The sequence below is a fragment of the Scomber scombrus genome, chromosome 7 (genome assembly GCF_963691925.1).
Source record: "Scomber scombrus chromosome 7, fScoSco1.1, whole genome shotgun sequence".
NCBI lineage: Eukaryota > Metazoa > Chordata > Actinopteri > Scombriformes > Scombridae > Scomber > Scomber scombrus.
This window is the reverse complement of record NC_084976.1, coordinates 15,625,954-15,640,194: the sequence shown is the minus strand read 5'-3', so window position 1 is coordinate 15,640,194 and position 14,241 is coordinate 15,625,954. Positions and strand designations below refer to the sequence as shown.

General features: G+C 38.8%; 2 protein-coding genes across 2 annotated transcripts; one reads left to right on the top strand and one right to left on the bottom strand.

Annotated features, from left to right (window-relative positions):
* Positions 1–1,629: 1,629 nt before the first annotated feature.
* On the bottom strand, positions 1,630–3,865 carry fkbp14 (FKBP prolyl isomerase 14). Its single transcript, XM_062422650.1, has 4 exons — positions 3,540–3,865; positions 3,051–3,202; positions 2,816–2,943; positions 1,630–2,691 (listed from the first exon to the last, which is right to left on the bottom strand). Exons 1-4 carry the CDS (start codon positions 3,731–3,733, stop codon positions 2,533–2,535), a joined length of 633 nt encoding a protein of 210 aa, XP_062278634.1. The 5' UTR covers positions 3,734–3,865; the 3' UTR covers positions 1,630–2,532.
* A 263-nt stretch (positions 3,866–4,128) lies between these two features.
* On the top strand, positions 4,129–12,892 carry plekha8 (pleckstrin homology domain containing, family A (phosphoinositide binding specific) member 8). Its single transcript, XM_062422867.1, has 13 exons — positions 4,129–4,259; positions 4,696–4,812; positions 4,940–5,095; positions 5,239–5,360; positions 5,688–5,846; positions 5,977–6,017; positions 6,267–6,385; positions 7,605–7,977; positions 8,790–8,875; positions 10,308–10,366; positions 10,678–10,879; positions 10,976–11,037; positions 11,140–12,892. The coding sequence occupies exons 1-13, from the start codon at positions 4,220–4,222 to the stop codon at positions 11,335–11,337; spliced, it is 1,734 nt and encodes a 577-aa protein (XP_062278851.1). The 5' UTR covers positions 4,129–4,219; the 3' UTR covers positions 11,338–12,892.
* Positions 12,893–14,241: the final 1,349 nt, after the last annotated feature.

The window sequence follows — 14,241 nt, the reverse complement described above, 5'->3', positions numbered from 1 at the left end:
GCCCATTTTTATTCCTTTTCTCATTCCAGTAACACTGCTTGGTGCAGCAGTAGTTACCACCCACTTCACAGCGCCATAGAGGTCAAAGGTCATACCATAGCTTTACCAAGCATGTTTTGTTCACAGTTGGTTTTATTGTGATTAAGTGAATCCTTTTTACAAATCCAATTCATCAAAATGTTTTTTTGTGATGGTTGCAACTCAAAAAAATGTAACTTATCATGATGATTCATTAAAGGATGTAAGACTCCCATTTAAAATAGTGTGAACTATTGCAGTTTTTTAAAATGTTGCTCCATATGTTACTCAGCAATTTGTCATGATCTTACCACACTGTGATATCTGTGAAAGTCGCTAAGGCAGAAGAAAGGCCCGGCCCGTACAGGTGATGACTGCTTGTAGCTCGAAGCACAGTGAATCACAGGTATGTGGTTAACTTTTTTCTTTTTTTTGTATAACATCTATTGCCACATCCTTGCCAAGTTTTGTTTTTTTTAAACCTATGACACCTTATCTCTTTCAATCTGTGCGTTACCATAAAAACCCTCCCACTCATCCAGTTTTACCTCTAGGTGTGGTCAGTAGTGTGGAATTTTGCCAGATAATATATGAACTACAGTGGTGAGAAAAACAGAGGTGCTCTCTGTGAGGAGACATAGTTGCACCAGTGTTTGGATTCTGTCTTCCTACTTCAGTGGTATTAAATGTGTCCGAGGTTTCTGAGAATAATGCTGGAGCATAGCAGCCTACATGAAAATGTAATTTGAGCAGGAAATGATTCCAACACAATGTCTCTATCCCTACTCACACCGCCAACATTTTTCCAGTGAAAAACCTCATGGGTTTAGTTACAGTTTAACTAAGTCACCAAAATTAAACAAGCAACCAATAAAATTTAAACACACTTGTTGCTCATTAATTATGATGCAATTTTGGCAATTTCCATTCTGTTTTATAGTAACTGCTGTGATAATATCTGCATTACAGTGGGTTTACATCTCACCTGCATCCTGATGGTGGCACTGATGCTTGATGGCAGCCTTTTTCTGTCAGGGGGGATATAACATTTGGGTACCAAGATTACATCCTCCTCTCTCTCGATTGCATCATCAGACAACCTTTTTTTGGGGTCTATTTAAATTGAGAAGCTTATATTTGCTGTCAAGATTCACTCAACCAATGTTCAGCCAAATCCTACAATGCTTTAATTTGCATGGTTTAAAGAAAAGACTGTGGAGAGCACTGACAGCTGTCCCACATTTCAGTGACATCTTTGATCCATAAAACATGGTGCTCGCTGCATAGCTGATTCCTGGTGGATCACTGAGTCATAAGTTACTTCTGTGCTGCATATTATATACTTGTACTCTATCTGACACTATTACCACCAGAAAATCTTTATTTTCACAAAAGGTACAGTCCTGAGTCAAAGGGAAATTTGATGACGTCCTATGAGGGTCCCCCCCCCCCCCTTCTGTTAAATAACTCAACTTTCAACTCAAACACGTCCTGTTCAGGATTAATTTGGGTTCAGTTTTAGGGAGTATTTCTTCACTACAAAATGGATATTTAGGATACCACTAAGAAAAAATGAGTGCTGCTGAAGACAGTTATGGGTGATTTAATAGGTGAAATAATTTAATTGTCAAGTCAAGGCAATTTTATTTATATAGTGTCAAATTACAACAGAAGTTATCTCAGGGCACTTCTCTCATAGAGCAGGTCTAGACAGTACTCTTTTCATAGAGCCATCATTCCCCAATGAACAAACACTTAGTGACAGCAGTAAGAAAAAAACTCCCCTATAACGGGAAGAAACCTCAATCAGAACTGGGCTCTAGGTGGGCGGCCATCTGCCTTGACCAGTTGGTTTGAGTGAGAAAGAGGGAGCGGGAGAGAGAAGGGAGATAGAGATGTGATGTAATTCAATCAATATGCATATTTTGATATTCATATTTTAAAAGTCATCATTGCAAATGATTGGACCGCTATCATCATACTGTATTGCAACTTCCTCATGATTCCAAAAAATGTCAGTGTTCTCATTTTAAGGGTTTGAAATGCCAGTGGAAACAGAAAGACGGAGATAGAGGACTAGCCTAAGTATTAGACAAATATCAAGGACAGGAGTGCCCTCTAGTGATTAATGAAGACATGCACAGAAAAAAAATCAACATTAATAAGTTATGTTTGTTTTTAAAAAACCCTAACATTTATTTCATGAAATCAATTGACCAAATATTCCAATACTGTAGTCTAAATACATCTGTGGTGATACTATCAGTGCATGTATAATGGAGACATGAATATATTATGGTTCTCACAAAACAAAAGTAATGTATTCAAGTCAAATCACAAATAGGACAAAGTTGTTCAAAAAGCAGTTTAGAAAACAAGCTCTGTGGAGAGATCCATGTAAGACTGACCAGTAACTAATTCACCTGTCAAAGTTGTTCACTGTTTTGTAAGAAATGAGTCGTAAAAATATTATAGGTAGTTAAGAAAAAAAACAAAATCCCCGGTTAAAACCTGTTAAAGTTCATCATGTTGGTAGGTGAATTCCCTAGACGATATGAAACCATCTTTATCCTCATCCTCATTTTTGAAAATGTCATCTACCATTGCTTCATGATGTGTGTCGTTAGGCGAGTATCCATGTTTCTCAAACTCCTTCTTCAGGTACTCTCTCACCTGGTGGATACAGAATAATGATGACATTCACAAAATATACATACATATGTTTATACATATACGCAATACAATACACTCTAAATACAAAAACTGTGACAACAGCAGTTTGAAAAGAATTTCACACCTCCTGTCTGGAGAGCTTCCAGTCGTCATTGAGATCCATCTCCTGGAAAGACTCATGTGACCTGGGACCATTTCGGATCTCCATAAGCTCAATGTCAAAAATTAGGGTACTGCTTGGAGGGATCTGGCCTGTAAATACACAAAAACACTAATGTAAAAAGAGACAAATATGTGATGATGCAACACAGAGGGCAACATCATCCTCCCTAATCCCCGTACTGAAATACAAATACTACCTTGTCCTTCCTTGCCATATGCAAGAGATGGAGGGACAGTCAGTTTCCTGTGCTCTCCTGTGCACATGTTCTTCAGACCCTTATCCCAGCCCTTCAGCACCTCTCGGATCCCAAGGGTGAACCATACTGGATTTTTATCCCCCTGTATGCGGCTGCCAAGAGTCACGAAGATCCATCAGTGTTCGTTGTGGAAAAGAAAAGTCCAGTACACACAAACTTGATATCACAAAGATGCACTATAATGATCAACTGGTTGCCACCCAACTTAAGACGAGTTGGTAAGTGGTAATGTTGAGTTGTGAATGCACAATGGCACAGACAGTGATAACGCGTGGGCTGCAGCATACTGTAGTCCATTAGCAATATTGATTTTTTTTTTTACATCTATAACAAGCAGTGACCCTAATGTGATTTATCATTAACAAAGAGGAGTGTGACAACATTGCACAGGCATACATGCAACATTATTAGTTTCTTTCTGCACATTACCTGGAATGAAACATGGTCCCATTTTCCAAGTATCCCTCGTAATGTACAAGAAGCATGTCTCCATATTTTGACTTACGGTAACACATAAAGGGTTTTTGTATAACTTCAATTTTTACTTCTGGCTCGGGCAGTTTCCCCCCAGTGACAAGCGCAAACAACGAGAGCAGTATCGAACAAATAGAGAAAACCATCATTTTGCTAAACTACAGCTCTTGTTTTCACAACATTTGCTGAAAAAAAGGTAATTTAAATCATCCTCGAAAAAAATAACGGTGGCCAAAATGTGTGCAACAGGATTGGCAACTACGTGGCAACCAACTTCTGCAATGAACGCAGCCACTGTTCAGCTGTTTGCCCTCCTACGTCTATAATTGGACACATTCATTTAAGCCCCGCCTCAGACGGATGTACCCTCCTTTCATTGGCACACCTTTCTGTCAATCATCACAGTTCACACCCACAGTAGTTAATCCCCTCTGACCTAAGTGGGAGGGGCATCGTCAGCTGCTCTCGTGATTCAAGGAATACTTTACGCACTTTTATCTACGTAGCTGAAATGTAAACGCTAAACGTTACTCCACACATCACACCCGGGGCCCAATGGAGTCGCTGCAATCAGCTGAGCATCATATCTCGCTATGATAAACAAGTAATGAACGGCAAAAACACTTAATTAAACCATGGAAGGAATGCTGTATAAGTGGACCAATTACATAAGCGGTAAGTTATTGCTACGGTCGTTTACTGTTTTCGGGTTTAGCTCTCATTTTTGAGGCAGCTAGCTAGCATGACAACGTCGTACATAGCACACTTGTGTTGAGCTAACGAGCATCTTTTCGTCTATCGGAGTTTATGCACCGCCACATATTTAGCAGCCTCTCGTTTACTCTCCTAGCCAAATAAAGAATATGAAATGAACCTTATTCATCAAGTATTAACATGTAGCGCTGCCTAAATCTGCATAGTTTCCACCATCTGTCATTATAATCTGACTTAACGACTGATTAGTTGTTGCTAACATAGCTTAAGGATAAGTTAAAGTCTTGCCTAGTTCATGAAGCTAACTAACTTGCAAAAAATAATTTACAGTACTGAAAAACGAAATCGTGCTTTAAATGTTACAGCAATTGTTTACATTTTGAAATATCCTTTTCAGGGTGGCAACCTCGTTGGTTTGTGCTAGATGGAGGAACTTTGTCCTACTATGACTCCCAAGAGGATGCCTGGAAAGGCTGCAAAGGCAGCATTAAAGTTTCAGTTTGTGAAATCCAAGGTCGGTACAATTCACTTTATTCTGTGTGTTATGTTTCCTGGTGCTAATTTTTAATATTCTAGTACCTTTTGGAAAAGAAACATGTAATCCTGACAAATATGTCTCCTTGTCTGATGCTGTGTTTTAGTTCATTCCTCTGACTCAACACGGATGGATTTGACCATACCTGGAGAGCAGTACTTTTACCTCAGAGCCATCAATGCAGCAGAGAGGCAGAAATGGCTGGTGGCACTGGGAACAGCCAAAGCTTGCCTTACAGACAACCGAACTAAGAGAGAAAAAGGTAATTGGATGCTATGACATCCACGTCTATCATAGTAGAGATTTTGTGTAATTATTTACATATCAACTATTTTCTACATGGTAATCGTTGTAGAGCTTTCCAAATTTTGTCTAATTGGTTGCTTGAATGTGTTTCTATTTCAGAACTACAGGAGAACACAGAAGCGCTGAAAACTAAGATGTCAGAACTCCGATTGTACTGTGACCTTCTTTTCCAGCAAGTAAACAAGATCAAGGACAATGATGAGCTAGGAGACACAGCGGAGGTAAGGCTAAGGTTTGGATGAGTTGATGAAATAAGAGAAGCTGCCGTTGGTGAGAAACTGAAGTATAGGGTAGCCGGTTTGCAACTACAGAGACATCCAATTGCTATGTGCTTACACTGGAAAATAGACTAGACATTTACTGTCAAGCCGCAAAATGTTATCACAAGTACATTAAAAAAAAAAAAAAAAAAAGCTTGACTTTGTACATTTTAGCACACTATTCAATTGCTCTCTGTCCTGTCTCTTTGCATGACAATGGTTTCAGTGATGAGATGTTGGGATATTTTGCATGGTTGGCAAATGTGTATGTTTGTGTGCCCTTTTCAGACAGGAATAGACACTGGAAACATGGTGAAGTCTACATGCACCACTTTCCTTAAGACTCTAGAGGAATGCATGCAAATAGCAAATCGTACTTTCAGTACAGATATGGCAACACAGAGTCCACCAGGATCTCCCCCAGTAGCAGCCATTAAACCTCAGAAGGTATGTTTCTCTCACCTCCTCTGTTTCCAACCAGCCAATGTAATAATAATCTATTATATAACAAGTCTTGGATTGTTCTAAAAATAAATATATGCGTAATCCCCTGATGTCTTTTTTTTCTCTCTAACAGATTAAACTGGTCAATCAGTTAAATCAGAACCTTGGAGAAAAGTAAGTCTTTTGTGCTCTTATATAATTATGTTGTCTTACTGCCTCTGTGTCGATCATTAACTATCAAAGTAGCCCATAGCAAAGTGAGACACAGATATATTACCCCTGCAGACATATAATGATATTCTGTTATTAATGAGTTATTAATTTGTATCACATTTCTGCAGCATTAGGCATGATTCTCTAATAGATTTACTTACACATTTGTATCCAAGTTTTATTAACATTGTACCCTCCACTACATTTCAGATGGAGAGACTTGCCTGAAACCACAGAGGAAACAATTGCACATGACAACCAGAGTCTAGACTCTGGGGCAGAGGGACCGGATGAACTGGACAGACTGGAACACCATCCTTCCACATCAGGTAAGTCAAGTGTCCCAACCACTTACTTTACATGCTACACAGTTCCCTGAACTGAAAACCATTACTGCGTTCCATAAAGGGACGACCACACTACACAAATGGGGCCTGGTTGTTGTGTGCGTGTATCATCTGAACTGATATGGATAGATTATTGCCTTTTAGTGAGTGGACAGTGATGGATGCCCAGTAACATTATTGCATTTCCCTTAGCAGTACCAAGGCTGTTATACTGGGGCAGCTGCTATTGATGATGGGAAATAAATCCAGTCTTTCCCATCCTGTTATGGATTATAAACTATTCCATTATAAATGCAAACATAATATAAGGGAAATTTGCTACAGTATATATATTTTTAGTTGGAATATGCCCCATGGCATAATGTGGAGAGCTTTTGTCAGTCACCTGTTCAAATCCTGTCGTATCAACCCTCCAACCTAGTGTTAGCTGTTGGAAGGCGTTGCTAGGATTTCCTGAACAGTGCTGATGAGATAGATCCAAGAAAAAGTTATTATCATGTATTGATTTGTTGTATATCCACAGGAATCACAAATTGGGAGAAAGAGAGAATTAAAATGCAGATTATTCCCAAGAGACTCAAACTCAATATTTTACACAGTACTTTCAAAGAATAGGCCATATCAACTCAAAATAATAAGCACTGTTGTGAAGTTGTCAGTTTAAAAAAAATTACATTTAGTTTGTTTTTGATTAAAATGGTATCCACTATTTTCTGTATTTGGTAATAAACCTCAGAAATGGTCCTAAAAAGAATGATGCAAACCATAACCTATCAAAATTTCATAATGCAGTGTTGCATAACATTTAATCACTGTTACGTATGGTCACAAGTGAAACCCATCACACTTTACCACACCCAACTGTGACGTAGGGTGTGGTCATACTTTAAACTTTCAACTCAGAGAGGTCATAGAGGTCAGTGCAGCAATATGTTAAACTCCATATAAAATCTAGTGTGGAGCTGCTAAAGTTTGTCATACAATTTCACTGAGACACTAAATAAAGGATGAGCATGAGGTTTGAATCGGTGTGTCCTGCCAGCAGTTATTGATTCATAGCTGTGTAGTCCTCAAACTGCTGCTTTCACATTTTGCTTCAATCAGTCTACTGAAAAGTGATAATGGCTCAACCTGGGCTTTAGAGTGGGCAATTTATCTGTTAACACGCATTGTACATGTCTCTGTCTGCTGTATCATACAGACATTGATGCAGCCAATGGCAACAGCTCAGTCCAGGAAGAGCGAGTTGACCCTTCTCTACACACTACCCAGAATACCTCTGAGACTGAACACTACGACCATCCGGCGGAGGAGGATGAAGAAGAGGATGAGCAGAACGATGCCGATGATCAAAAGGAGACAAAGCAAGAGCAGAAGCACAACGTGGACCAAAGTCAAGAGCATGACAACAACAACAAGGAAGAGAGCGTTGAACAGCCTCAGCAGCAACAGGACGCCCTTCCAGACCGAGGCGAGGAAGAAGAGGCTCAGCGTGAAGGAGAGATGTCCAGAGATTCAACAGAGCCAGAAGACACAGAGGAGGTGGAAACATTCTTCAGCACAATGAGTCACAGGTATGAAAATGCTACTCAGGAAGGCCACATCCTTTAGGTAACATTATGATCAGCTGTGATATTTCACCAGTAAAGTATTAGGATAAACCAATCTAAGCTATATGTAGTCACTGTGTCTTTAAGGCACTGCACTTCTGCTGCATCTTTTTGACTACACTGCAGAGTTACTTGTGAAAATTTATATTAACTGTAACAATGTTGCACAGAATAAAGGACTAATATTAGATTTTAAACATTTGAACTGAATCCATCTCTAGATGTCATGATAAGTGTTTTATATTAGTGTGTTCTCTCTTGATCACATGACACAGAGAGGCCCTCGTCTGATATTTGGGTTTGTAAAGCTTTCCTGTTGACGTCTCACTCTGTATGTTAAAAGTGTTCTTTCTATGTTTGAGAGTGTTTCTGAACAAAGTAGTGTGTGAATGATCAGTACTGTAATATTCAGTTTTGAGGGAAATAGTATTATTATAATGGAGGAAATCATTGTCTCATTCATCCAGTATTCAACTGCAAGACGATGACTCATTTTTGCAGCTAGTCTTTTAAAAATGATGGGACAGTTTTAGAACAGTAGTCTGTAAAGTCGTTGACAAAAGTAGCAGATTAGTCTCAGGTATCGTCAGGCATAGAATTGCATGACACTTTGTGTGAATCATTTCTCTGGCTTGGTTTTGATGTTTGTACCCTTTTCTTTTTTCTGTTTGATTTGTTCAAATAAAAGTTGAAATGGCGTACAGTCTTCTAATACACAGTATTCTTCTGTTTGAATCTGTTTCATTTTTTTTTTTTTTTTTTTTTTTTTTTTTTAGATTTAGTGATTTAAGACTGGACGACGACAATGGTATCCCCACACAAGAGTTTTTGGATTCATGCTATGCAATAGTGCCTGTATTAGGTAGGCCAGTCACTTTCAGTCTCTCCTCATCTCTTTCTGCAACTCTGTTCGTTTTTCTCATGAAACCCATCTTCTTCATTTTTAATGAGAAAAAATTAAAAGTACTCGGAAATGTTCTTTCCTTTTCCTGTAATTTCTGCATGTTCTGTCACTTATGTGGTCTGTCATCGATGAGGTGGTGGCCTTCTATCCTGGCTTCATAAACTCCTTTTCTTTTATACTTACATCCTATTTCTTCTGCAACTGTATTTTTATTTTTTTTATTTTGTTCATTCTTTATGGCTCAGTTGTATGACAACGTTTTGATTTTCAACTTCAATCATTATGATTCTGTGTGTGTGTTTGTGTGTGGGTCTGTCATAGGTTACTTTTGGGGACAAATGTAAGACTAAAGGCTAGTTCAATGGGGACAAAAGCCATATCCACATTTGGGAAAAAGCTGATTTTTGGGTCAGTGATTAATGTTAGGATAAGTCTACATGAAATAAGTCTAGGTAATGTCCCCAGAAGTGACCTTGGACAATGTATTTGTGTCTGTGTGTGTGTGTGTATAGCACATTTACTCAGAGTATTACATATAACTCAATCGATTCAGTCAATGTAATGATGTAAACCAAAAAAGAACAAACAAAAAACCTTACCAACATTTTTTTTCCAGAATTGTCAGTTTATTCACAAAACAGATAATGATGGATAAGTGACGCAGGCCGCTGACATGCTAGAGTTTAATCGGAGCAGTTTAAGCCAGCAATCAGCTAGGGGGAGATTTAATCTTTAGGATTAATTTGCACACATGTAAACTGGCCAGGTGTTAACCTATTTTTCATTCACCAACATCTACATGGCTAGTGAACATATTAAGTAAGGTGAGAAGTAAGTGTTCTGTCAAAAAGTAAAAATAAATAAAAAACTACTTGAGCATTATCTACAATATAAAAGATTAAGCCTGCTCACCTTGCTTTGTTTTCAAACATTTGCAGCCCCTGTTGATGACATCTCTCTTGTCAAATCTTGACACAGATCCAGATGCCTGTGGTAGCTGTGTGTGGTATATTGTACTTATGAAACAATCTACACATGGAGTGTGAGCTTTTGTGGCTGCAATGCAAAACCAATCTGTGAAATCTTATTCAGGCATAATACTTTCAGAATTGCTTAGGATTTTAGATGTTCTAGTCATCGTAAGCCTGTATTATTTCCCCATCATTGTTACCTTTTAATCTACAATGAAGAGATTAAATTCTCCTCTTAATTTCTTACACAGCAGTTTGCTGACTCCTTTGCAATCGCTTAAAAATCTGAGGGGCAGCTGCATTGTTCATCATCTACTATTTATAGTCACAGCATTGTAGTCCTTTAATATAAGATGCAAATCTGAAAATCTGCTCTTCATAAAAAACAAAGAAATGATGAAAGATTTTTTTCTTCTCAGACAAGCTCGGGTCCACAGTGTTTGCTCCAGTTAAAATGGATTTTGTTGGAAACATCAAGGTAAGTGGACATATTAGAATACGTACTGTTCAACAAATTATCATTTGGTTTAGAGCCAAAGTTGTTCGACACAAGTGGCTCTAAATCTCATGCTAAACATAATGTGACATGTTCGCTGATGTGTTGTCATTTAACCTCTACAAAACTATACCACATATTTTCATGAAAAGAAGTAGCCATGTGAAAATGTATAATTCCCTTTTTTGTTGGGAAATTGGACAACAAGAAGAAGAGAAAAGTGAAAGAGTAAAATATGAGTTTTTTTTTTAAAGATTGGTGTTGCTACATCAGCTCATCTCGTATCCCTATAGAAAATTCAACAGAAGCTGATGTCAGACCCCGACAGTTTCCCCACACTACAGTCCATCGTGCTGCATGAAGTGCAGGCAGACGTCACCCAGGTACGCAACTCTGCCACTGAAGCTCTGCTGTGGCTCCGGCGAGGCCTCAAGTTCCTCAAGGAGTTTCTGTCAGAAATCAATGCAGGAGAACAAGACATCCAGAGTGCCCTCAGTGAGTTTGTTTTTAACGATACAAAGTCAGATATGCACCAATCAATTAAAACTCATCGTGTTTTCTATCTGACGATCTGTCTTTTCTTTCACTCAGACAACGCCTATGGAAAGACTCTTCGGCAGTACCACGGATGGGTTGTGCGAGGTGTATTTGCTGTAGGTGTTCCTCATATAAACCACTGGTTTCTCATATGTGTATTTTTATCGTCTCAGAGTTTAATCCATGCTTAGTGTGACCACTTTGTTTTTCTCCCACAGTTGGCACTGAGAGCTGCCCCTTCTTATCAAAATTTCGCTGCTGCTTTAGTGTCCAGAGAAGGTGACGAGCTGAAGAGTGGCTTCACAATCGGTGTGCACAGGGACCTGGGTGTGTACCTGCCTGCCATGGAGAAGCAGCTGGCCATCCTAGATGCCCTGTATGAAGAATACAACTTGGAGTCTGATGAGGTGGTGTGAAACTTGCACAAAGAGATGATGTGCATTCATGGAAGGACAAAAAAGAAAAACCTGAACGAAGTAGCAGTGTCGTGGCTGGCTGCTGAAGGAAGGTGCCAGATGCCAGGTGCATCATGTGTACAAAATAGTTTGAGCATATGTCATGTGTCAGTGTGACGTGTTTCCAGTGGTTCTTAAACTCTATGACAGTAGAGGGTCTAGGTTTGAACAACTTATGAATGTCTGTTTTTAGGAGCCCACCAAGGGCAAAGCAAGTAGTAACAATTAAGACATTATGGTTTAAAAAAATGTAGTTTCCAGGTCTTATTCAAATGACCTTTGACATGTTAGGGGTATGAAGCCCTGTTATGCAGACTCCAACCATAATGACTCAACGTGACATTTGTTTCCGGTGCACATTTAGTCACTGTATTGTGGATTTTTATGTTCTGTACATGTTTTAAGGTTACCACGGAGTATTTGGCTCTAGTAACTTCCCTGAAAGATGATTTTGTTGTCCACCTTTTATCTTGCTCTGACTGTTAAAGTTTAGTGGAAAATTATGATCAAATTTGATACATTGTTTTTGTTTTTCTGTCCCTGAAATTTTAATCTCAATACTGAGGTTTGACAGTGAAGTGTTTTGTTTTACATCATTGACTTTTAATGGGACCAAAAAGGAACTGTCATGTGAATGGCTTTAGCCTCTGCTGCCTACAGTACCACAACACAGGAAAATTGAATAATACAATGTGGCCGTTAAAGTACTGACAACTGCTGAATATTTATGTGGACATCTTCTTCACAAACCTATGCATATCATGCATTTTCACAATGTCTATTTATTATGTCTTAAGTTATAAAGTTAACACGTCATTCGGGTAATTACAATCCAACTTTTGTGTATGTTTGGGTTTGTGTATCCATGTTTGAGCATGTTTGATTGCATGGTTAAGTAACATGGGCCAAGGCATTGAATTAACCAATTTAATTAATAATCCTAAAGTGGATTGATTCTGAAAGTGAATATACATCACTTCTCTTTCATCTGTGTACTAATAATGAACAGCAAGTTCTGTACAGATCTCAGTATTTTTCACCAACTCATCCAAGCACTGTTCTACATTTACTTGAGTGTTGTTACCAGCCGTACTTAATATTTTATGATGTCTATTCAACAATTTAAAAATGAGTGGTTGTACTCCACTTCCTGGCCATATTAAAGTTTGGCCATAGATTCACTGAGCCATTCAAACAAAGCAGGAACATCCTCATAGGGCTTTTCTACCAAGACATACCACATAGTATTTTTTACCTTTTATTCCAAGTATTTTTTTGAGTTTTCAGGAACGAATACAGTACATTCTTCTACTGTTGTTGTACACTCATTCTTGTACATGTCATTTGCAGCAGGTTCACATCAGAGATGTGCAATGGACTGATTTCCTGTTGTAGATGAGTTTCAATATTAATCCTCAAAATATGCTATTGTAATATTTCAAACATTTGATTGGGTTTTTTCTATGAATGTATATAAGATGCTATTTGATTTTTACTTAATAAATATAATTAAGTTGTCTTAGTTTGTGTCCAGCGTTTCTTGTGCTGTATGCATGTTGTGTCATGAGTGTAGAGGCAGACTGAGCCTGCATTTTGTTTTTACTATTGTGTGCTTCTTGTGGTCAACTGATGGTATTTAATATCTAATCAGCCCCCCTTTAATTGACCCTCACTTTGTTTTTCACTTGTTAACCAAAGAAATCAACGAGTACACAAAAATAGTGAATCTGCATAGGTGTTCTACAGTACTTTGTCTAAACAACAGTGGCACAGAACACTTTTGCATACCCTACGGTGTGTGTTAATTGTTTTGTTTGTGCAGTAGTGTGTTCCCTGTCATCCTGTGTTCCAGCCATTCCTTTCTATAGGTCAGGGATTTTCATTTGGCTTTTGCCAACAGCTGGATCCCTGCCTGTTTTCTGTCCCTGTGACCTCCTTTGCATCGCCCCTTGAGCCACAGCTGTAATGCTACACCACCTTTTGTTGGGAAAAGTGTTTGATTTCAGTTCATTGTCTTATTGGCTAGAATAACTCAAAATAGATCCTGCTTCCTACAGCTGTGTGACTAGTGTCATCAAGAGTGGGAACATCAATTATAAAATGTTGAGGACAAATAGCGTATTAGCTCGTAAATTAATTTGTTTGAGGTTCCTAAACTTCATAAATAATAAACTTCACAAGGAGACTCTTCTGTGTGCAGAGCAGGACTTTTCATTATGGGCTCTGGAGATTCAGGGTGGCCACTGCATCTCCAGCAACATTTAGTGCTGAACAGAGACATCGGTGGTACAAATCTGATTGGCCTGGTTGGGGGAATGCACATGATGGGATAAATATGCCAAGGTAAGCTTTTACTCAGGCATCTTAGCAGACAAATTGTCCTGATGTGATTTAGACAAGAAATACAGCTAGCTAATAGAGTTATACAGTCGCATCCACCCTCAAACATCTCTGTTGCAACACTGGCTGGCTGCCCAAATCCGTATCTCTGTGCCTCATCTCCAGGGCACAGACTGAGCTCTGCGGGGCCTCATTGAGACAGAATGAAAAGCTGAAAACCCATTGCCATGTCTGAGCAAACAGTGAGTTCACTGTGCGGTCTGTTTACTATGAAGTCTAACACAGCACTTTGCAGGGGGTTGCTGACAGCATCTTTTCCCCCCTTGATGGATATCTGTTTTTTTAACAGTGAGAGCACTGCTCTGAAAGAACATCAATAACATCTCTATCACTGCCTATTGGCTTTTTGCACAGCCTCCAATCACTGTCACTGCTTGCTTACTGACAGACAGGAAGCAAAGCTGCTGACAAACCCCTCAGCAAAGTTTAAAGCTGCGTGTGTAAGACAGAAAATACAGCTTTGAA